The sequence below is a fragment of the Bacillus rossius genome, chromosome 6 (assembly GCF_032445375.1).
Source record: "Bacillus rossius redtenbacheri isolate Brsri chromosome 6, Brsri_v3, whole genome shotgun sequence".
Taxonomy (NCBI): Eukaryota; Metazoa; Arthropoda; class Insecta; order Phasmatodea; family Bacillidae; genus Bacillus; species Bacillus rossius.
Genome location: NC_086334.1, coordinates 47,178,443 through 47,203,143, shown reverse-complemented (window position 1 = coordinate 47,203,143; position 24,701 = coordinate 47,178,443). Strand labels below are relative to the sequence as shown.

Below are 24,701 nucleotides of genomic sequence, written 5' to 3'. Positions count from 1 at the left end.
CCCAGCTGGTAGCAGTTACAAACATTAAACAGACAAATTCTGTAGTGATAAATATCATGTCATGTCCATGTAAACTGCACGGGGGTAAGTTTTTGAATTTCTAAAATTCTCCTTCCACATTTATATGTTTATATTTTCCCTCAAATATTATATATTTAAAATGCTTAACATTTTATGGAAGTTGAGGATTTGAGGAATTTTATTGGCCCATTCATAGCTGAAATCTTTGATACTTTTAATACCGAGATAATATGCATTCTCTATTCACTAATATCCTGCACGTCTTTCTTTTAATTTATACTTGATAAAGACTATAAATATGGAGAATAATCTGAGCTCCATAGTATCATAGTTGGGATGAAAACTCAACTAGGAGTGGAATGAGATGGTATAAACCACAGAACAGCGTTTTTAAAAGTTAAAAGGTAGCGTCAGTGGAAATCTAACTCATTCTTAAGGTCATAGTTATGAATACAAATCATTTTTGTTGAGTTGTTTGTTACGGCGTCTGTCTTCGTTTGTAAAGATAATTTTTTACATTTTATTTAATGTTTCATTCATTACTGACATTGATGTAAGTTTTAGTTATGACTTTATTGCATTACAACCTTTGATATTGAAAATTCTTCACATTTTTGCGCTATTAATTGTAGCCAAACAAATTCCAACGCACTGGCTCACATTAAAATATTTGCTTCGCCATTTGTTCCTGCATTTATTGTGAATCACGTTCTAAGTCAGGTAAGCTTTTTTTTTTTAATTTCCTTCTAGACTTTTTATTCAATGTTAAACTATTTTGTTACCTTACATATAGTAAGCGGTGAAATCATTGGAGACCAAAACACAGCAAAAGTCAATTTAATTGTAAAATTAATCGGCCAATGCATATATGAATTTGTCTGCAATAATCTTGGAAAATTGTAGAACCCCTCCATCGTGATGGATTAACAGGAAATCTAACCTGGGTCTTAACAGAATTTGAAGTGTTTTAATACACTCGAGTCGCCTTCTTTTGTGTATTCCTTGTATTCGAAAATAAATTATATTTGAATTTCTATTACATAATCAAAGACGTTTTTTGTGAATTTTTTATATCTGTCATTGGGTTCTCAGAACTGATGGTTTTATTTCTAACAATATTCGTCGTGAAAGAGTTTCGTACCCGTTGATTTATTTTTGAAAAATGTATGCTGATAACTGAATCATACGAAGATGAATGGGAAAACTGGGATTCAATCTATCTTTAATTCACTTCCCAGTATCCAACCAGTATTGTTGTATGTTTGGCTCGAATTTCTGTCAGCGGTGCGTTCACATGTTCCCGTCTCGTCCGTGATTGAAATTTTCGTCTGTTGCCCCATTCGCGACGTCAGATCGCTGGTCGCAGAAGCCGTCCAGACGTGAGAGATTGCTCTTGCGACAACGGTGCCGCCTCGCGCGAACTCACACGGCTTCCTCGACTCCGCAGTCAGCTGGTTATTGTGCTGCTTCGCACTCCGCGTCAGCCAAGCGCCCGCCCCATTTCCCGGGGAGACGGTAGTTTCCTCGTTAGCATTCGGAAGCCACTTAACATCTGGTTGCACGTATCACATACATGCCAAGCGCCTGGGAGCCATAAATTGCTCAGAATTTCCCCAACTTCTGCGAGAAGTGGCCATTTACAATTTATTTTCCTCCCCTGGATCCATTCAGAAGGTGTTTCTCATGTCCTTGATTAGATCCAGTATTTCAATTTTTTTTTTTCCTTCGAGAGACGCTAAGTTTTCTCAAAGCTTTCATGAAGCAAATTAATTCTGTCTCTGTAGAGGCCTTTATAGTGGACGATATTTAGTTACATGACTCATTAATTCCTTTTGACTTTTCTTTAATTTGTTAACGTCATACGCGTTATTTTTTGTTTTGTTTTTAAATTGCTATTGAATCAGTGGCTTCTCTTTTTTCTGCCGGCACTTTTAGACTGTAAGAAGATGACAGGCACTAATCATTAGTCTTTTTTTGGCCTCGAAAGATTTTTTTTAAATTGAGTCTTCTTTTTTCCTCTGATTTTCAAAGCATCAATATCACGTAGAACTAAAAGGGGTTTTAATTAAGAAAAAAATCAGCTATGCGTTATCATTATAGGCCAAGATATGAGTCAGTACCAAAGTTGTTCGGAAACTGCTAAAATATAGTAGTAGGCTACCTGTCTAATTTTGTTGGTTTTGTGTATAACTACGCAAATCAATGTCCAATCTAAAATTTTACTGGAAAGTTTTAAGCCATTTAATAATTTGTATTGATTTTAATTTTCTGGTGGTATTAATTTACACTGGATAATATTTCTTAAATAATAATACAGTATTTCTTAATCACCAAAGAAAATCCGTCTACTAACATTTTCTCTTCTAATTCATACACTTTTATATTTTTCGTAAGTTAAGAATAGATTGATATTATTTTTAATGCTTAATTATTTTGAAGTAATTTTAAAAGTTGTACGTCACGACCCTCCGAAATTCCAGGAAGTATGCAATTTATACTCATCGGCTATTATTAATTAATAAATTTCAGAAATATATTATTTGTTTTGCATATTGAGTATTAAGATAAGTAGATTCGTACTAGTATTTGCTAATATTTGATTTTTCAAAGTATTAAATAAATAACTGAAACAATACCGCACTTTCACTTATAAATATTAGAAAAGTAAAAACAAAAAACCGTTTTAAATGTTACTGCAATTATTTAATAAATATTTTGTGATTATTTCACTAAGCTTCCACTCTATTTTTTTAGCATGTAAATAAATAAAAACTAATTTATCTGAAAGAAAAATAACTATGTCACGAAGTAGTTAGCAGCCCTTCTTTTTAATGTAAAATTTTAAAATGTTGTAACATATTCAGTTATTTAGTCGTTATTATTTTGATTATTATTAAGTTGATTGGTCGGTAGGTCGGTTGGTTGATTGGTCGGTCGGTCGGTCGGTTGGTTGGTAGGTCGGTTGGTTGGTTGGTTGGGTGGTTGGTTGGGTGGGTGGTTGGTTGGTTGGGTGGTACCTGGAATGTTAAAAGTGTGACCGTCGCTGTACGTGAGGCTAGTATATGCAGACCTCCAACAACTATGCTCCGGGCTCTATACCAGGTGAATTCTCTCAAGCTTTTTGCAAGGAAGTAACATGCCGGACATGTCCGTGGTCCGTATGTTTTCTCGGGGTACTTCCATTTCTCCCAGATATGTATTGCATCATTGGGCCACGCTCTGTAATTTATTTTTGTTTTGAAAATGGAACAGAAATATTCACGTGAAATTACAGATATTAGAAATTTTGTTCATTTACACGAAAACAACTGTATCGCTACAAAATAGTGTTCGCAGTAATACCGGTTCGAATTCTTACCCAGACATTTATGCTCTGTGTTGCCCCACCCAGTACCACCAAGTTAAAGTTTTTTTTGTAAACCATTCCCTGAATAGCTTTCCAGTATTAATAGCGCATATAATAAGCATGATACAACAAAATAAAGTAAAATGGTTGAAAGTTCTCTTTTCTTTTCTATGGTTTAAAAAAATATATTCTTGAATGAAACATCAACTAAAATATAAAATTATGCGCTTATTTTCGTAAGAAATCCTCAGTATTATCTCAAATAACGTATTTCACATGTGCAAAATAACCATAGCCATTTTTTAAATATACAACCAATATATTCGCCTGGACGCGGCTACAACACAGAAGCCAAGCAACTTCAGTTTCCAAAAGAATCTTTTTTTAAAGTAGAGAAAAAAATTTTCAATGGAGTAGTGCTTCATTCCATTTTCCTTTGTGGGTACGTTGGAGCCCACATATCCTAGTAAGTGGCAAACGCAATTCACTGTTAGGAACTACAGTAAATTAAATTATTTTAAACAAAGACTGCGCCTTATATGAACAAAGTAGTATTTGTAGTTCCAGACATTTTAACTGAATTACGACTTTTATTTTTTAGTTCTAACGTGTTTTGCTGTAGATTTTATAAGTTTTTGCATTTTTCATAAAACTCCAAGAAGTTTATTGTAAGTTCAATTATGTAACTAATAATTTCGCTTCTCAAGAATAATATCTAAGATACCTGTAAAGTTACATAGATAGACCGTAGTTCAATTTCGAAATTAAATTATATCCGTACTCATGAATTATGGATGATACCCGTGAAGTTACAATGATACACTGTATTTTTTTGTAAATGGAACAGAAATATTCATTAAAAATTACTGACATGTGTACATTTATATATTTACACGAAAACAACTGTATTATTACAAAATAGCGTTTACGGTAATACTGGGTTTGGATTATTACCCGGGCATATATGATTTGTGTTGTCAGTACTTTTAATAGTTAACCTTTTCCTGATTAGCTATCCAGTATTAACTGCGCACATAATATGCAGGATAAACACAAATAAAGTTAAAATTTTGACTATTCGATTATATCTTCCATGGTTTAGAAATATTATGCTTGAAGGAAACATCAATTAAAATATTAAAATATGGGCAGATTCTCGTAAGAATTACTCAGTATTTATGTGTTGCACAAAGTTACGATATTTTTCTTGCAGTGTTATCCAAATAAATATTTTGTAAAAGAACAGAATAAAATTGTTTCTGTGTATCTGGATTATTTGTAACTATTTTTCTTCGTATATGTAAGGTGAACATTTTTAGCAGTTTGAAAAATGTTTTGTTTTCAGTATCATCCTTTAAGACTATTTTTAATACATCAAAATTCGTTGAATAATAGTAGAGGTGTAATTTTTTTTAAACAATGCAAGTCTTGAAATTTATGAAATATTTGTATTTAAACTTTAGTTTCTGTGTATAAATGTGTTATAAGCACTATAATTTTTCCTTGTTAAGACATGTGAATTTTTATAATGTTTCTGAGGTGTTAATTCGTCGGTCGTCACACGTTGCATTGGCCTTCCAGGCTGAAGCTGACGTTCTCCTGCATGATGGACCTGTCCAAGTTCCCTCTGGACAGTCAAGTGTGCACCATGGAGGTGGCCAGCTGTAAGCAACAAGCTGATTAATACTACGATAGTGCAATCATAATTTCATCCCTGAAGATACGACATCTGGGTGTTGTTTGCATGATGTGAAACTGTACAACCCATGCTATAGTTTATGAGGAAATAAATGACAAAGTTCACAACATCCAAACTCATTTGTGACTAATAAACAAAAAGTTTTCTTTGAAATTTGTTAAATAAATAATGACGGTATATTTAGGTTTAATACAGTTTTTTTTTAATAGGAGTCTTAAAATGCAATAACACTGGAAAATTGGTTTAAAAAAAGCTAAGTCTTTGATTAATAACGTCGCATGTTTAAATGGGGGTTGTGGACCTTGGTCATGATGCCTACCTTCTATAGGGAATGTTTAATCCATGACTGGGCGTGGATTGTAAAATTAATTACATATAGTTTAAAAAGTTAAAAATAAATTGGTTTTACAGTTTATAGTGCAGTACCTATACTATCATGCTGACAACAGAGACAATTGAATATAATGTGCGTTGTTTCCTCACAAAATATAAAAAGCAATACTAGCTCAAATATTTGTTACATGTTGAAAAGGAATAATCAAAGCAATTTGTTAAGGAAATTTTGTTTTCAACTATTTTTTTATATGAGTTAAGAATATCACTTTAATTGAGACGACAAATAACTTTTTCAACATGCGTATCAATCCATATAAAATTTATTGGCTAAAAATAGTTAATTTTAAACCGCTGGAATTAACAATCCATAACAGAAATTTTTTTAAAAAAAATAGCTTCCCGTAATTAGGTAGATTTCGAAGAAATTTTACCTATTTTTAGCAGTTACCATGATGCGACATCCGGAAAATGTTTATATAATTATTCGTTTCGTGGTCCATAGACCACAAAACCATCGTCAAATCAAAAGTTCATATAATTATATTTGTATATCTTTATATGCATATCTATCACATTTTTATGGACACGATAACTGCCGTAATTTTGCACAAATCATTTCCAAACTAATATATAAAATATAGTAATGGAAAATCTCGGTCGATTTCTTTAATGAGCAAAATCCTACCAAAGGGGCATAAATGGGGAAGTTTTTTTGAAAAACGTAAAATTCACTTTAACTCCCATAATATGAAAACTAACACATCCGTTTGAACGTATTTTAACTCGTAGAAGTAATACCAAACACATTTGTCTAAAAATATTTTTGATACCACCAACTATAACTTCAAGGAGGAAAATTAACATGGGTTGGAGGACAAAAGAATTCATATCACCCTTAGTAGGCACGCAATATATTAAATTAAATTATTTTGTAAATCGTATGATTTTTTTATCTAAAACATTTATTTAAAACAAGTTTGATAAGATGAACCATTGCTGCAAGGGGTTGAAAATACAGGGGTAGAATTAAAAAAAATATTAATAATATTCGTTCCATTTACACTATTAAAACCATTCTTATTTATTGTTAAACTTTAAAATATTATCTACAACTTTATTGTGAAATAATTTTTATACAACCAACCATTACTGCAAGGAGTGTGAAAATACAGGGACAAAGTACAAAAAAATTCATAACTTCTTTAATATGAACACCATGAAATTCGTTTGGATTGTTTGTAAACCGTATAAATATTATCTAAAACTTTTGTCCGAAACATAATATGCAACTATTGAATCCGTTAAAATTGTTTGAAAATCTTATAATTTTTATCTAACACTTTTGTCTGAAACTATTTTTGATAAGACAAACAATTTCTGCAAGGGGTTGAAAAAAGTGGTATGAATAAAAAATAATCATAATTTCCGTTCCATATACGCTATTAAATCAGTTTTATTCATTTTCAAACTTTACAATTATTTTTATAACTCTCGTCCGAAATAATTGGTATACCACTAACCATTACTGCAAGGGGTGGAAAATAATGGGTGTTTAAAGAAAAACTTAATAATTATCTTATTAAATACACTATCAAATCCGTTCAAACTGTTTGTAAACCATATAAATATTATCTAAAAGTTTGTCTGAAATAATTTTGTAACCAACCATTTCTGCTATAGGTAGAAATGAACAGGTGTTAAAGGACAAAATAATTCCTAACTCCCTTATTAGGTAACCCGTAAAATCGATAATAATTAATTGTAAATCTTCTGAAAATTATCTAAAATTTTGGTCTGAAACAATTTTTGATAAGACGAATCCTTAAAAAAAATGGTAGAATTTGTTATCTACAACTTTCGTGTGAAATAATTTTTATACAACCATTACTGCAAGGGTTGGAAATAAAAAGGGTTGAAGGACAAAGAAGGTAACTTATTTAATAGATATACTATCAAATTAATTATAACATATTATTAAAAATCTAAATATTATCAAAAACCTTTGGCTGAAACAAAAAAGTGTTGAAATAAAAAAATCAAAACATCCTTAATATCAAATTCGTTTTAATTTACTTTAAACCATCTTAAAATTATCTTAAACCTTGACCCAATGCAAAATTTTAATCTAGTACTTATTAGTGCAAGTGATGGAAAATAGTGTTTGAAGAACAAAATTCATTAACTTACCTTAGTAGGCATAATATGAAGTTCGTTAGGACATTAAATGCTCGATGCATTGTGTTAAAAACATTCAAAATATTTTTTACTGCTTGGACTATTAGAAAATGTTTAATAGATTTTTTTTTAATGTTGATGAACATATAGGATGTCATGTAGGCTACATTAAATTCTTAAAATTATCCAGGAGTTTATAGAAGATTCCTAACATTTCCAGAAGAAATAGGTACTTCGAAATCTACCTTCTGCGTATAGACTATGCCGAAAGGGACTTTTTCTTTTCAGATCATACCCAAATCCTTACTACTCTCAATTATAATATATTGTTCATAAAATTCTCTAATAATTTATCTCTATTTATACATAATAAGCAAGAAGTTACACTTCTATCGCGCGTAGACTACACGCATTATTTTTTTTCTTATGCTAGTGTACAGATGCAGTTTTTCTCTGCCCATAGTTTCGAAGACGATCGAAGAGCTAAGCTTGGATTGGAAGACGATGAACCCTGTGATCATGGGGAAAGATCTGCGCATGCCACAGTTTGAAATAGTCAAAATAGCCGCATCAGACTGCCAGGAGACATTCCAGATAGGTGAGTTTTGAGCAAAGGTGTGTTCTTAAAGGTCGAGTGCATTCATTTTTCACAACACGATAATAAAGGCACGAGTATTCATTCAGATATTGGTACGTTGCTGAAATAATCGTTGACAATTAAACGTTCATGCATAAGTGGCGACATTTGTTCAGAATGAAATTTTATCATGTCTGGAAATTTTGTTGATTTTTTTCCTCAGCTCTAGAAATATTTGTGAACAAAAGTCATTGAGTAAAATTTGTTCGTGACAGTCCCGTAAAAGTAAATAAAGAACAAATAATAGCCGAGATTAGCTATTGTAAAAAAATTGCAAACAGAGTTCCACTAAAGTGAAAGGTTTAACGAAGAAATAACGAGAATTCAATTAAAAGCATTACAATTCTAGACTGCAAATCAAACACAGCACAGAATAACACAGTAGCGAAAATTTGATTTATACACACACAGTTCAGGATGACACAACAAAGAACACAGGCGAATGGATGTGTCTAGGTTTTTTTCAAGTAAGTTTATTATTATTTAGTATATTATATAATACTTCTCGCAGGCATGAAAGGGTAGGAGGAGTTCGTATACCAAAACAATACTGTACTGTTACACTCATTCAGAGTATTTTACGTTAATTGTTTTGGTTAGTGAGCATCAAAATTGTAATTATGTTTATTGTTTAAAATTAGTACTGTGATATGTAGAAAAAAATTTTGCTCTATGGCACATGATATATCTTGGGTAAGAAAAAATAAAACGGTTGTTATTACATGAAATAGAGAGGAGGATAAACAGAAGAAAATAAAAAGTGTGTGTTCATTTGAAATTGTGATGATTATTTTATAAAAAATATAATTTGTTATAAATTTGGTGTCCCAGACAACATCAATAAGGACCTTTATTACTCACTCAGTGGTCTGAAAGTAAGTGGTCTTATGCTCGTTACGTAAGTAGCTTTAAAAACACTGCTGCTTGGTCCGTGTTTTCTGATTGGTCGAGTTTATTTTTCAGGTAGACGTTTTATGTCGGCACACGAACGGCAGATATACATATATATGTGTATATATATATATATATACACATATATATATACATATATATGTATATGTGTGTGTGTGTGTGTATATATATATATATATATATAGATAGCTGAACCAAATGCATCCTGAAAGGCCCGACCAAATAAGGTAGTCGACCGCTAATTACAAGGTTGAAACTAATGGCGCTGGCAAACCTTAATGCTGTCTAATGAGCGTTCAGATTGTTTTCGTGGTTTATGCCTGCCCTTGCTCATTAATGTACTTTTACCGAGTTAGCAGTAAATTGTTCCGAAGTACACTATGATCTTGGAGGTCACATCGCCCAAGTATTTTCGCTCATCTACCGTGCGATGCGACAGAAGTGTGTATTGCCTTCGTTTTTGTCGGTTGTATCTGATGTTCTGTAAGCTAACGCAGTTGAAAATTCGTTCTGTTGTTATTTATTTCGTCATTCGTTTCAAGTAATTTTCGAAGGATGGGAGAAATTAAACGTTTAGCTAAATACTGACCATCTTCAGTTTTACAGCAAAATATTTGTTTTGCAGTGAAACATGTCAAAAAAAGAAATCGTTATGAGTAGTATTATTATTATTTATTTGTATCTTTTTCAATGTAAATTAAGTGTTCGTTGATTCTTCCTATTTAATTCGGTATAAAGCACTACAATTGCGGGATAGAGTTAAGGGTAAAATATTTATCCTGATTAAAAAGGTTATATTTAAAGTTAAGACAAAATAAGCATAATAGAAGGTGAAGAATTAATGTATTCAGGAAATAAATAAGTGGTTATTAAACAATATATAAATGTTTTCAGGTTTTATTTCCAGTTATTGAAGTACAAATTCAGTCTGAGTTTATCCCTAGTAGCAGCGCTACCAAACGCAGAACCATAATATGTACAACCTTTTACTCTTTGAGGTCGCAGAAAAAAAAGTGACCATAAAACTTGCATGAGTGACTCGTGTGTGCTTTCCATAAACTGTTGTTTGTTTGTGCTTGTGGACTTGAGGGATCTTTGTACTGGTGAAATTGTGCGAAATAATATTTATATTATTTTTAACGGTTAATGCTGATAGGGCGTCAGTCACTAAATGTTCAATCTGGAATAAAATTAAAAGGGTGTGTGTTGAAACATAATTATGAGCGTTGGACATGCAAGTTTGACAAAATATCAGAGCATTTATTATTTCAATGCCAAAGTCAATCATTCCATATTATTGACTGAAGTACTTTCTCTGTGTATTTAAGCATTAAATTTTACAACTGATATTCTGATGTTTTCTGTATTGCATGTTATTAATGTCAATTCGTGGGGTGTTTATCCTTCCTTACATCACAGTGAAGGACACCAGCCGTTGTCACCGGGTAGGAATGGTAAAGGGTGATAAGCCTCGACCCATTATTGTCAAATTTGTGTCGTATTGACAACGGTCTTCAGGACCAAGTGTGCATTAGCATAGACTGGTATTACGATTTTTTAAGACCTAACAGCATAAAGAATTCTACTTCTTCAAACTGCTATCTCGAAGTATGAACTCAGAAATGTGTGGACCGTGGATGGAAGGATCGTTGTCACATTGGAGGCAAGAAGCATTTTTGTCACGTGCTTGAAAGACTTGCAAGAATCTCGACGTGTGTAACTGTTTACTGCGATGCACTTTATTACGTACATATACTTTCTTTAATTTTAATTATTTATATGTAATCTTTCCCATAAGTTGTTCTAGTTTTTTTTTGTTTTGTTGTTTACAATAAATTATTGTGCGTGCGAGTGTAACATACAAATCATTTTCATGTGTGTGCAAGAGTGTATTCCTTGTTTACATCCGAAGTACGCATGCTTCCATTTTCTTCCCTCTAGCCTGGTAGACTGCTGGTGTCCTCAGCAACAGCCGAGTTGGCGAGTGTTCGAGTTTGTTTTTTTTTTTTCGCTCAACCCACTTTTGCGATGTCTAGTCGTGTTAGCCTATTCCCTCTTAATACCTCAAGCCCGGACCCACCCTCACCCCCGGAAACACGGAAACACCAAGCAGTGCTACCACCCCACGAAATTCCACACTTTAGCAAGTGTCTTTTCCATCCCAGGGCGATATAAAAATATATATATTGCGCATGCGAATGTTCAACCTCTATTAAGACATTTAGATGAGTTACGGTGTATCTTAGAATATATGAAAGTACATGCTGACCTTATTTCTGAATCATGGCTAGTACTTTCACTCTCAGACACGTTAATTCAGCCGTCCGGCTACACTTTATTCAGAATAGATCGTACTAACAAAAGAAACTATTTAAAAGCATGTATCGAATTTTCGTCTGCTAGCGGGTTCACTGCTCATCCAGAATTTGAGTTTTTGAATATTAATATTAATAATAAGAAACTTCTACTTGGCGTTGTATATAGGCCGCCTAATATGGGCCACTTAAGAGACATCGAAGGGCTATTAGCGCCTCTTGTTACCGAATACGATGACATAATCATAACGGGAGATTTCAACACCAACTTAAACCGAACTATCTGACAGGTATAATCTTCACATTTTACCACTAAATGCAACGCACCTGAACTAAGTTTTTATCGAGACATTTCTGCAGGGATATATTTTGCTACTTTAATGACCGGAGTTGGGGTATTTATTAGTGGTACATCATGTATATGGCTACCACAAAGCGCAAAGTGATTGCACTGCTCCAGTCTGCTTCGCGGTGTGATGCGAGGTGCCTGCGCAGGGAACTACAGCTGCCTCGTGGCGGAGTTCCACCTGAGCCGCTCGGTGGGGTTCCACCTGGTGCAGAGCTACCTGCCCACCATCCTCATCGTGGTGATCTCGTGGGTGTCCTTCTGGATGGACGTGGACTCGGTGCCGGGCCGCACCACGCTCGGCGTCACCACCCTGCTCGCCGTGTCGTCGCAGTCCTCAGGTGAGGACTGGCCCATCCTGCTACATTCCTTCATAACTAGTTCCCTTTCCCGATTCCCATCTCCTAGCGGGACTCCGTCCTTTCCCCCTTGATACCTTCTTCTGCGGCAAGACTGGGCCTTCCTGCTACATTCCTTCAGAACTAGTTCCCTTTACCTTTTCCCATCACCTAGCGGGACTCTGTCCTTTCCCCCTTGATACCTTCTTCTGCGGCAAGACTGGCCCTTCCTGCTACATTCCTTCAGAACTAGTTCCCTTTACCTTTTCCCATCACCTAGCGGGACTCTGTCCTTTCCCCCTTGATACCTTCTTCTGCGGCAAGACTGGCCCATCCTGCTACATTCCTTCAGAACTAGTTCCCTTTACCTTTTCCCATCACCTAGCGGGACTCTGTCCTTTCCCCCTTGATACCTTCTTCTGCGGCAAGACTGGCCCATCCTGCTACATTCCTTCAGAACTAGTTCCCTTTACCTTTTCCCATCACCTAGCAGGACTCTGTCCTTTCCCCCTTGATACCTTCTTCTGCGGCAAGACTGGCCCTTCCTGCTACATTCCTTCAGAACTAGTTCCCTTTACCTTTTCTCATCACCTAGCGGGACTCTGTCCTTTCCCCCTTGATACCTTCTTCTGCGGCAAGACTGATCCTTCCTGCTACATTCCTTCAGAACTCTCACCCTCTTCCATCTTCTTTTCTCCTGACAGGACTTCGTACTTTTCTCCTTGATATCTTCTGCGGCAAGACTGGTTCTTCCTGTTACATTCCTTCAGAACTCCCAACCTCTTCCATCTTCTCATCTTCTAGCAGAACTTCGTACTTTTCTCCTTTATATGTTCTTCTGTGGCAAGACTGTCCCTTCCTGTTACATTCCATCAGAACTCCCACCCTCTTCCATCTTCTCTTCTCCTAGCAGGACTCCGTCCTTTTCCCACTTGATATCTTCTTCTGCGGAATTCTGCTACATTCCTTCAGAACTCCCACCCTCTTCCATCTTCTCATCTACTAGAAGGACTTCGTCCTTTTCCCTTTCATATCATCTTCTATGGCATCGCCTAGACCAAACTGTTATATTCGTTCGCCTGCCAACTTCTTCAGAACTCCCGCCCTCTTCTATCTTCTTATCTCCTGGCAGAATGTTCCCTTTGATATTTTCTTCTATGACGTCACTTTGGCCATCCTGCTACGTTCCTCTTCCTGCCAACTCCTTCACAACTCCCACCCTCTTACAGTTTTTCATCTCCTAGCAGAACTTTTTCCTTTTCCTTTGATATCTTCTACGACATGGTTGGTTCATTTTCTCCTCAATTCCTCTTCCTAACGGCTTCTTTGAAACTTTTCGTCCTCTTCAATGTTATTTTACCAACTCACTGTATATTCTCGTCTTTTTCCCTTGATTTTGTTTTCTGTGGCTTGACTGGCCAATCATTTACTTCTCTCTTTCGGTCCGCTCCTTCATAAATCTTTACTCTCTTCCATTTTATTTATCTTTTGGGTGTGTGACATTTATTTTTATTTTGTTGATGCTTATGCGGCATTACTAACTCATGCTTCTCAATTCCTCATCCAGTCAGATTTTCAGAATTCTGTACCTTGTTCCATCTTTTTCTCCTTCCATTGAGAGTCATCCAGTAGGTCTTTATCTTTTCATTACACTTCTTCTTAGTTCATCTTCGATGCGTCTTGTGCGTCCTCTTGCATTCCTCTCTACCCTTCCAGACTTGCTCCCCCATCGCGTTCCGGAGTCCTCGGGTTCGAACCCCAGTCAGCCTTCTTGATTTACATTTTACGTAGTTTCCCTAAATTATTCAAAGAAAGTGCTGAAAGGAGAGGCGACTTCTCCCAGTAGTCCATGACATTCTTTCCCACCTATTCCAGGCTGAGGTATCTTCTTTCATTTCAAACAACTTCGTAATTGATCAGCTGTAAAACTGTACTGAAAATTACTGCTTTTCAACCGTTATTCTTTTGCCAATTTTTATAACCAATATATCTCCAGCGTATAAGGTGTAGGACATAGCTGTTGCTTTTGAGGTGGAGTAGAAAGAATTTTTTTATGTCTGCAACTGGCGAAATAAAAAAAATATAAAACGTTTAAAATTCACTCTAACGACTGACGGAACTTTCAAAAAAAGTATTTTTTTAATTTGTGTGAGAGAATAAAAATGTTTCAAATATGTGTTTTATTTTATATTGAAATCATTTATCTGAAAGTATAAATAAGGTTATTTTAAGGTACTGCTCAGCTAGGTGTAAACTCCGTGTTGGGAAATACTTTATGGGTGATACAAAATACAATATCATTATTACTTTTCTGAAATATAAGTAAGACCACAACGCGAGATACAAAGGAAATGTATCATTCATCAGGAAAATCACAACAAACAAAACAGGTAGGGAAAAAATAGGAATGTAATCATATAGTTTCTTAAAGTGTCAATTTAATAGTTGGTATGTTAATAGTAGAGTTCATTTAAAATTTTTGGTGCATGACAATTCTAAGTGAAATAATAACCTTAAACTTTTGTAACTTGAAATTTTAAGTGCTAAAATGTCGTTGCTAACAGAAACTCAAAACATTGAGCTGCAAAACGTAACAAAAAGAGATTTTATTTTTGTATTCAATTTTATTTTATTTTTTATTCATTAATGTATGATATTTTTATATACCTACCTACCGCTTATAGCCTTAGATTGTTGACAGAATATTAAAAATAACACTAACTCATAAAGACAAAGACAAAACAAAATAAAAACTTTAAAAAACAACGGGAAAACATACAACTACTGAAACAAAGATAACTACATGAAAACTTTATGACACTAAGCCGCTAGACAACATAGAAAATACAATATATCATTTTTATTTGACACCTGAAATTATTGAATATTAAATATGGGAAGGTAAGATTTTTTTAGATTAATTTTATTATCTGATAAAGAAAAGTCACGTCCATACTTGTTGAAAAGTTAAATGATTCTGTATAATAAGACATTAGTTTTGGTTAGTATGCATATAAACGTTTCTGACGACTGTTCAATGTAGGTACTCTAGTTCCTGTATTATCAAGAAGATAATTGCATTTAATTGTATCTCTGTAGCAATAATGTACAAAAAATGCATATTTTATTTATCTTCCTAATGATAAAAGACCCATGTAGGACGTATAAATAATCATTTTAATTAACATTCCTATTAAGGATTTTAATTTTGATTAGTTCGTTAGCTACATAAACAACGGAATTTATTATTGCGGTTAATTTATCTTTAAATTTACATACATAAATATTTTAACATTATTAAATTTCAATATTCAGTCGAAACACTTTTATTTTCAGGCGTATTCCGAACCTGTATTGCTTGTGTGGCATGAATAACTTTGAAATTATGATTCACCAGGGCGGATTTATTTATTTTTCCGAGTGTGTCTGCACGGTTTGGTGTCGCACCGCTGGCGAGCGAGAGAGCACTGCTGGATGTTGTGTCTATGAGCCCGTAGCACGCGCTACGTGGGCCGCGCTCAAGTCATGCCGTATCTGCCCTACGCAGGTATCCAGAGCGGCTTGCCCCAGGTCAGCTACGTGAAGGCCATTGACGTGTGGATGGGCACTTGCTCAGGTAAGCGGCCCGTGGCAGCCTCCTTGTCGCGAACCAAAGGCGTAGCCAGGGGGGGGGGTTAGGGGTTCAAACCCTCCCCCCCCCCCTTTTTAGCACCAAATCTTTAATTAATTTCTTATTCATCACTCAAACAAATTTCATATTAAAATTAATAAAAATTTTACCATTACAATATTTAAATTTAAGTACCGAAAACTGCTAAAATAGCACTATTTTACACCTTAAAATCCAAATTTTCCCGGGGGAGGACCCCCGGACCCCCCGCTGTAATACTTTGGGGGGGGGGCGCATCCTTCTTAACACCCTCCATACACAAATCCTGGCTACGCCACTGTCGCGAACAGGGGGAGTCACACACACATTAGGTAAAAATATAGATGAATAACGTGCGTTTTCAATCACTCTATTATCTTTGAAAGATTTGTGCAATGTGAGTGCATAACTTGATGTAAGCTTTTGGACATACGCCATTGCTAAGCACATGTATGTCAGTAGAATAAAACTACAAAAAAAACCAAAAGACAAAAAAAACACAAATCAAGCAAAAATTTGCTGTTTTCAACAGGATATATACACCACATAATATTCCATAACAACGGCAATTTTTGCTTAATTTGTGTTTTTTTGTATTTTGGTTTTTTGTAGTTTTCTTCTACAGACATACATGTGCTTAGCAATGGCGTATGTCCAAAAGCTTACATCAAGTTCAATCACTCTATTCAACATTAAAAAAATAATGGTACATGTAAAATTAATTGCACGGATCAAAAACTGTTTTCCACACGAATAAAAAATGGCGGATACTTTAATAAATAACGTAAAAGAAATATGTTAGCGTCGATCCTTAGCCGTTTCGAAAACTGAGGATAAGAAAAACACAAGCAACATTACTGGAATTCCGTAGCATCACTGCTGCGTCTTTCCTACCTCTCCCCTGCCGTCTCCTCTTCCGGCCTTACAACTAGCTCAACTAGCATGATACTGGGTTCCGATTCTTAACCGGGAATTTATACTTTGTGTCGTCCCGTTGCCTCCAAAAGTTAAAGTTACGCGTAAACAGTTCCGTGGATGGCTTTCCATTATTAACTGCGCGCATAATAAGCATAATAAATTTTTTTGAATATTTTATCATCTTTTCCATGGTTTAAAAAATGTTTATGCTTGAATGAAACATCAGTCAAAATATTCGTAATAATTGCTCAGTTTTATCTCGAATAAACGTAAAACATTTTACAATACCTTTGTTTTAGCATTACAAACTACATCTTGGCAACTGGTTTCAAAAGTAATATTTTCTGAAAGTACAGAAAAAAAATTATGACTAGTTTAACTGTCTTTGGTAGCCGTGTCAACGAGACGTGAAACAAAAAATGGGATGTGGCCGTGTCGCGGACACGGCCGTGTGTTGTACGTGAATACGTGTACGTAACAGGTAATATTTTCTATACTAAATATAATATTTTATTTTAACACCATATATATATTCACAGTAACTATTTTACGCTAATGTTTTATATGCAATCGATATATTTTGATCAGAGCTGACGATTGAAACTCGAACGTCGTAGCTTCTCCACGTCAAAAGTTACACTAAATGGAAATCTCGAAACGCAGCAAAAATGACCTCAAAATGGCGGCTCTTTCCCCCCCTCCACCACGCGCGATGCGTCACAGCAATTTTAAAAGACGTATTCACGTCAAAAATAATAGTAATTATATTCGACAGAAAGTTTGAATGGTGGTTGCAAAACTGCGCTGGATGACTGTCCCGCAGCCTTCGTGTTCTGCGCCCTGCTGGAGTTCACGTTCGTGAACTACATGTGGAGGAAGCCGGCGCCGGCGGCGGACATGGGCAGGAAGAGGCGCCGGAGGAAGGCCTCCAAGCCGCTAAACGGCAGGACTGCCGCAAGGAGCTCGGATGACGAACAGGACGCCGCCATCTCCCTCAACATGGTGGGTCTCCCCGGCCCAAACACTTCACCTGCGGGAATTTAACCCTGGACCAACATCTCGCTGGCCGGAATCTCTTAACTGCTGAGCCAGCAGATCCTACTAGATTTCTACGTGTATCTAACTAGAGGTACGGAAATTTCGCGCATTCGTTTAGTCGCAATCTATAATGCAAACCTTCACACTCTCGCACTTTGTTCATGATTGGACCGCAGTTATTTGGACACGCCCCTCTAACAACGTGAGCCGACGATGCCCAGCAGCAGGAGAGAAGTAAGCGGATCAGACGGTGCCAATCGACAAGGACAAAATTGTTCTCGCTAAGAAATCAACCAATTGGAAAGCAAACGTGTGTTAAGCACAACTATGACTTTGAATTCTACCCTGAGTCCAGACGAATCCACGGAATTTCCGGGTCTCTATGTATAACGTATCAAAAAAAAACATTTAGTAATGTAGTCAAGTGGTAAGACATTGAATTCTTGTTTCTAAAAAGTACGACAGTTTTCGGTTTTTCCGTACTTTACGAAAAATCACCCCGAGAAAATTTTTGGACGATAATCCTTTCTCGCAACTCTCGGTTCGTGTTTACTGTGTGTGTGTGTGTGTGTGTGTGTGTGTGTGTGTGTGTGTGTGTGTGGATGAAGGGGGGGATGGGAGTGTCTTTTTGTCGACGTTGTTGGGACGTCATAAACCACTTTCCGTGGAGCTTTCGCTAAAAGACTGAATTCAGTGCGTGGGTTTCCCAGGTTAGAATCCCAGCTGATACGTGGTTGTGCACGACTTTTTGAATCGTAAGATTGTATTTCATTTAGCCTGTAAGCAACCACCGACAGCTTTGAATATATATACTGTATAGAAGTCGCGAGTGGATAGGATTTACTCTACGTTTTTCAGAAGCGTATGATGAGTAGCTTGGGAACTTCACCGCTGCAGTGCGCTGCCGTAACGCCCTGTATCGTCTTAGTTGTTATTTACACGTTAGAGCGCACCCCCAACCTATCATTCACTGCATCTCAAGTTCGTTCAACGGGAGGGGGAAGGGGTGTTTGAAGAGTTCGACACTTGTCCGCTAGGGACCACCACAAGTCGATGCCCTAGAGATGGTGGCGATTGCGGCGGTGAATTAACCAACTACCTCAAACCGTATTAGAAATTTTAACCTGGGCTGGTGACTTCTATACAGTATATATATTCAAAGCCGACAGTGACAAAGATGACCCCGTGTGCACGGCGCGCACGGGAGGTGGTAAGGGAACACCAGTCTGTGTGACCGGGTGCGGTCTGTGCAGAGGAAGTGCCCCTCGGAGGAGTCGCCCTGCGCGAGCTGCGGCCAGCGCGAGGAGGCCGACCCGGCAGCGGCGAGCAACAAGGTGATGGCGAGACGCATCGACGAGCTGTCGCGCCTCTTCTTCCCGCTCACGTTCATCGTGTTCAACGTCATCTACTGGTCTTTCTACCTGTCATAGCCGCGGTCATGTCTGCACCATGCCAACCGTAGACCCGCCTGGCGTAGCTGCGGAACCGCCTGCCGTAACCGTGGACCTGCCTGTCATATCCCCAGACCCACATTTCACAACCATGGTCCTATCACCTTTATAACCGCAGAACTACCTGTTGTAGCCGTGGACCTTCCTGTCAACTGGAGACTAATCTGTCAACTGTATACCTATCTGTCAATCGCGGACCTACCTGTCATCTGGGGACCTCCCTATTGATCGTAGACCTAACTGTTAATCGTGGCCCTACCTCTCGTAACAGTGGACATACGTATCATAACCCCAGACCTGCATATCATAACCATAGTCCTACCTGTCGTAGCAGCAGATCTACCCTTCATGAATATAAACTTATCTATCATAGCCGTAGACGTTCCTGTCACAGTCATAGGCCTACGGGCTACGGCGACGTGGACTGGTCCTCGACTTCTGCACAGTGAGGCCCGTCGTCGGATAAGAGCGCTGAGAAAAACAAGGTAGCATTTACCGAACTCCTGTACCAGCAACAGTATCTGTATAGTTGTACAGAAAATTTCAAACCACAGTTTATAAGATTTTCATGGAGGAGAAGAACTAATATACAGAGCTGAAAACCTGATAACTTAGTGGTATTTATTGGTTTCGGGTGCAGAAATTTAGTTCCCAAAAATGTTTATGAGTTTTCGATGTTTTTTCGCTGTTAGTTACCTATATTATTGAACATTGTCTCGAAGCATCAGGCGCTTGCAGTATGGAAACTCGGACCTGCCATGCACTGAAGCCAATGTCACACGAGCCCGAAAGACAATGTGTGTGGAGGGAGTGTTATAAAATATGAGAGATTTAAATTTTTTTTGTCGTACTGAATTACGATATACGTTTTAAATCAGTGGATTTTCTTCTTACGCGTGACATTGGCCCAATAGAGTCGATGAACTCGGCACTGCGCCATACGCGTGCGCAGAGGCAAGTTCAACCGCTCGCTGTCGAGGAACTGAAACATAGTGACAGGCAGTTTAATGAGATGTAACTCATAACAAAGCACACAAAATTATTTGATGTTTTTCGTGTGTTGAGTGCAGTTTTCCCCAAAATGCCCATTTAAATTATACCTAGGGCAGCATAATACATAATATAATTTTAAAAAATTTAATTTGACTACATTGAAGTTTCTTCGATATATTTACCGCTTTATAAACTATCCAAAAAATTTATTTATTTCCTCCTCCACCCACTCTATCTTGCACGTCTCCTTCACCGTGAGCTATATATCACACTTTATATAAGGCAGTCAAATAAAAACCCTATATTTACCGGTTTTATGACAATCTTTAATACAGAATTTGTTATGATGATGGTTTTTACTTTCTTTTATCTCTGTTCCGCGTAACATCAACAGTTAATCAACTTATCAGGTGCGTTTTTTTTTTAATGATTCCTGCAATGGTGAAGCTTGATTTTAAATATTTATGATGGACATACGGCACTGCTGGCGTACGTCCTTGAAAATATATAAATATTTTTAATAAACTTTTACGTAAAAATAAAATTAATAACAACAATTTTATGCATTCTTTCATTAATCCATTAGTTCAAAATACTTTTTTTTTGTTTATATAGTGAAAATTACCACGAAACTTTTCGGTTACGGTTCTGTCACAAAAAAAAAAGTAGATGAGCAAGAGAAAGAAGTTTGTTCTTATTTGGATTTAGTATGTTTCTCCAGCAGCCTATTTTAGCTGTCGGGTTATTAAGTCTTTGGTTTATAATAAATCAATATTATTTTAATGTAGCAGAGGTTAAATGGTTAAATTTTCAACCATCATCACAAATGGTTTTACAAAATGCCTGTAAATGACACATTAAAGCTGTGCTCTCCTTCTTGTAAGAAACTACCTACTGTTTCGGTTATGAAAAAGTTCTATATAATTACCCAGTGCTTCGGTTACGGAAACGTAAGTAATCATGAACAGAGTTGTAAATAGTTTTGTGCTCCACATAAATTGTAGAAGGTGAAAGCATACTGAAAAATAAAAGGTTAACTTTATATTCATATCACGAACAATTTTTAAATAAATTTTTACGAGTCATTTGAGACAAGCATGAAGTTGAAAATATTAACCTAAAGTTCCACATGATAATTTTTTTCCGGTAAAGTAAACAAAGCTAAGATAATTGTTGTAATTGTTGCATTTTGGTTGCTTGAAATAAACATATCTCTGTTTAAAATGTGTATGTAATTGTTTTCCAAGTGAATGGTAGAAAATACACGATAAAATGAATGGTGTCAATGATTAGAATTAAAAGCTCATATGATATATTTTGTTAAGATATGTGTGGGTGTGTTTGTGTAAACAGGCAACTGATTTTTAACACTGATTAGTTACGTGTTCGTATTCATCGTTGCAATCCTGTGAGGCTGACAGTGACGTCAGTATGTAAGTGTGCTTAGTTTGAGCTGTAGGTATTTCTATTGTCTATCACTTTATATGTAAAACCTGTACCAACGTTGTGAGGATTAAAATGCATTTATTTCTTATCAGTTTCTTTCTATAACCATTTCCTCGCAAGACTACCAACTTCATTTTAACAAGGTCTGGAGTTTTAAAGACCAAACACTTCTTTAAAGTATGCTTCTCTTCCCAGCTTTAATTAATTAATGAGCTCGTAAACTAACATAACAGCTAGTGAACTCGTAATTATTCCTAAAATTTACAAATCACTTTTTGCTTTATTAAATCAACCGATAGAATGGAAAGTAACATCACAATGACACTTCACATTTTCTGCTGCAGAATACATTACACAGACAAAGTTCCTCTTTCTTTCTACGGTTCAGTCTTGCTATTTTGTATGAGCACAGACGAACTGAGGAATGCACTAACTTCAACATAGCAGGAAATAATTGATCCATGGTATGTTAAGATATAATTTCCTACTAGATGCGTTGTTTGTATTTTCTTTGGGCTTTCCGGTGAGTTCAGAAAATTAAAAAATTTTAAAAGTAATAATTATTATTGTGCGTTTTTAATGAGAAAATGTTTTGAAAATATAGCAATTTACATACCTAAAAGAATTTTTTTTTTGCCAGAGATCCAGCACAAAATAGGCCCACAAGTTTTCGCCCACGCGTCGTACATGCGGGGTGCAGGATCTAACATAACTCGCATTGCAGTCGTATTTTCGTCTGACCCAATGACAACACATTTATATCAATAGCGTTGTTGATCACAAAGTTGCTGTGGATTGAACTGCAAATTTAACATCGTGGTTTTCATTATGATAAGCCAAGTGTTACTCTAATTTCAGAGATGCATTCACTGCAAAACATTCCAAGAAAACTCCAATGTGTAAGACTGGGTAAAGAGACATCATTACTAGAGACCGGAAAAATTCGCTGTTTCATTTCGCGATATGCTATAATCCAAATGTGTTTAACTTTTTGCTGTTTCAGTAATTGGACCACAGGTTGTCTGAAGGAATCAGAGCCAATGAATGATCCTCAACGAAATAAATATCGAATCAAAAGCATTCTAGTTAATAGTTGTCACGAGTCAGTAGCCAATGAGCAGATGTAATTTGTCCGAGTGCATAGAGGATCTTGGAGTCTATCCTGTAGGTCATTGAATTCGCGAATTTTTCCGGCCCCTAATCATTACATACTTTCGTTTGCTGGTATTAGTTTTATTTAGAATGCATTTTTTTTTTTTAGAACGCTGCCAAATTTGTATGGTCATAGAAGGATATCGACTTTTTTCATGGCTATAGATGAAAATACATTATTTTAACATTTAATGTTTTTTATTATAATTGTGTAGTATAATCGTCATTATTAATTCTTATTATTTAATATTATCTTTAGTGCATCGAAGAGAGTGTGAATTTGTTTGTTTGTATAAAGTAAACTTGAAAATTACTTAAACAATTTCAAATTATTTACACAATAACTTTCACTTCATATTAACTATTGATAGTGTTTTATTTTAAAAATTAATTTTTTTCTTCAGTAACAAATAACAATTTTTTTGTATCTAAAGTGGAGCAAAACGACCAAACTAGCTGTATTTTAGAGTACCTCTTTTTTTTGCGGTGTGATAAATCTCCAAGGCAACGTCTTCTGAGTGATTGCCCATCCACGTGATCGAAGTATCTTTCTGTCTCCAGACTGTTCAGTGACTGTGTCCAAATTGTTCAGTGACTGTGTCCAGACTGTTCAGTGACTACAAGACAATATGACATCCTGAGAAACAGCGATGTGTGCTTCGAATGTGCGATCCATATACTCGAGTATCAATGGATTGCACACGTGATGTTAATCAAGATTAGAGTGTTTTAATAGCGACTATCAAAAAAGAAAACTTGATCTGTTGAAAGTCTTTAGCTCGCACATGTGAAGCCATAGGTACCACAGATAGTAATTTTATGCAGCATTTTTTTTTTTGGGGGGGGGGGGGGGATTTTCTGGCACCTGATTTAATGGCTGGTAAGGAATTCAAAAAAAGCACATTTTTGTGAAGAAACATAGGTTCGGTAACGTGAGTCAGCAAAGTTACAGGCAGGGACAGCAGCGAGAAAAATTGGAATTTCACGCTCGAATAGGTGCCACTTCAGGGGATAAGCGACCTCAGCGCCGTGATAGTCAACTGCTTCACGGGGAGCCATCTTTCAGCGTCAGCGAACACCAACTGGCATCCTCTCAGTCATACGAGTGGCCCCCTAGCAGAGCGCTAAGTTCAAATTCGGGCGTTACCGTTCGCGCTTGTAACTTGTGGCGTTGCGTTTCCTTTACAGGAAAAAAAAAAACCCCTGCTAGTTTTGTAACGTTCGCAGGCTTTCACGGCCGTTGTCTGAAGTAGCTTGGCTTCTGGGTTGTAACCGTGTCCTTGGCGAATAATTCACCGACGTTTCGGTCGACATTGCAGTCGCCATCATCAGGGAGCAGTTACCTACTGAGGTTCTTACCAGTTTTCCTCAGTTGGAACCTCAGTAGGTAACTGCTCCCTGATGATGGCGACTGCAATGTCGACCGAAACGTCGGTGAATTATTCGCCAAGGACACGGCTACAACCCAGAAGCCAAGCTACCCTGCTAGTTTTGGTTTGTTTTTTCCTGCGGCCCACTGAATTTGCGACGAGCAAATTCAAAGAAAACTCAATTTCAAAGTTGGTATGAATTCACGATGATCACACACTTGTGTCTGTGAGACGTAATGGCACCCACGCGTCATCGTTTCGTCTCGCTACGGCCACGACATCGTGTGGTTTGAAACGAGCGCTTCCCACCTCAAGTCGAGGACGCCTCCCTCTGGAGCGGATGGCAGAGTGCGCGGACTCAGATCAAACAAGCAGCTTGGTAGCCGGGGAGAGAACTTGGTGAGAAGATAGACTACATCTTGGATCTGTTCTATGTAGTCAGTTTTACACACCATCCCCCCCCCCTAGTCACCCTCCCTTGACCACTATATTAGAAACGTTTTAAGATGTTGCAGCAGCAGCTTAAATATTTTTAATATTTAGATCTGGAAGTCATGTT

At 36.6% G+C, this 24,701-nt stretch overlaps 1 protein-coding gene across 1 annotated transcript in view; it reads left to right on the top strand.

Moving 5' to 3' along the window:
• LOC134533147 (glycine receptor subunit alpha-2-like) overlaps positions 1-21,708 on the top strand; it is a 118,849-nt gene extending 97,141 nt beyond the window's left edge. The window contains exons 6-11 of the mRNA XM_063370457.1: positions 4,949-5,031; positions 8,041-8,175; positions 11,937-12,128; positions 15,673-15,741; positions 17,516-17,694; positions 18,984-21,708. Of these exons, the coding sequence (XP_063226527.1) occupies positions 4,949-5,031; positions 8,041-8,175; positions 11,937-12,128; positions 15,673-15,741; positions 17,516-17,694; positions 18,984-19,160 (835 nt within the window). The 3' untranslated portion in view covers positions 19,161-21,708. The remainder of the gene's footprint in view (positions 1-4,948; positions 5,032-8,040; positions 8,176-11,936; positions 12,129-15,672; positions 15,742-17,515; positions 17,695-18,983) is intronic.
• Positions 21,709-24,701: the final 2,993 nt, after the last annotated feature.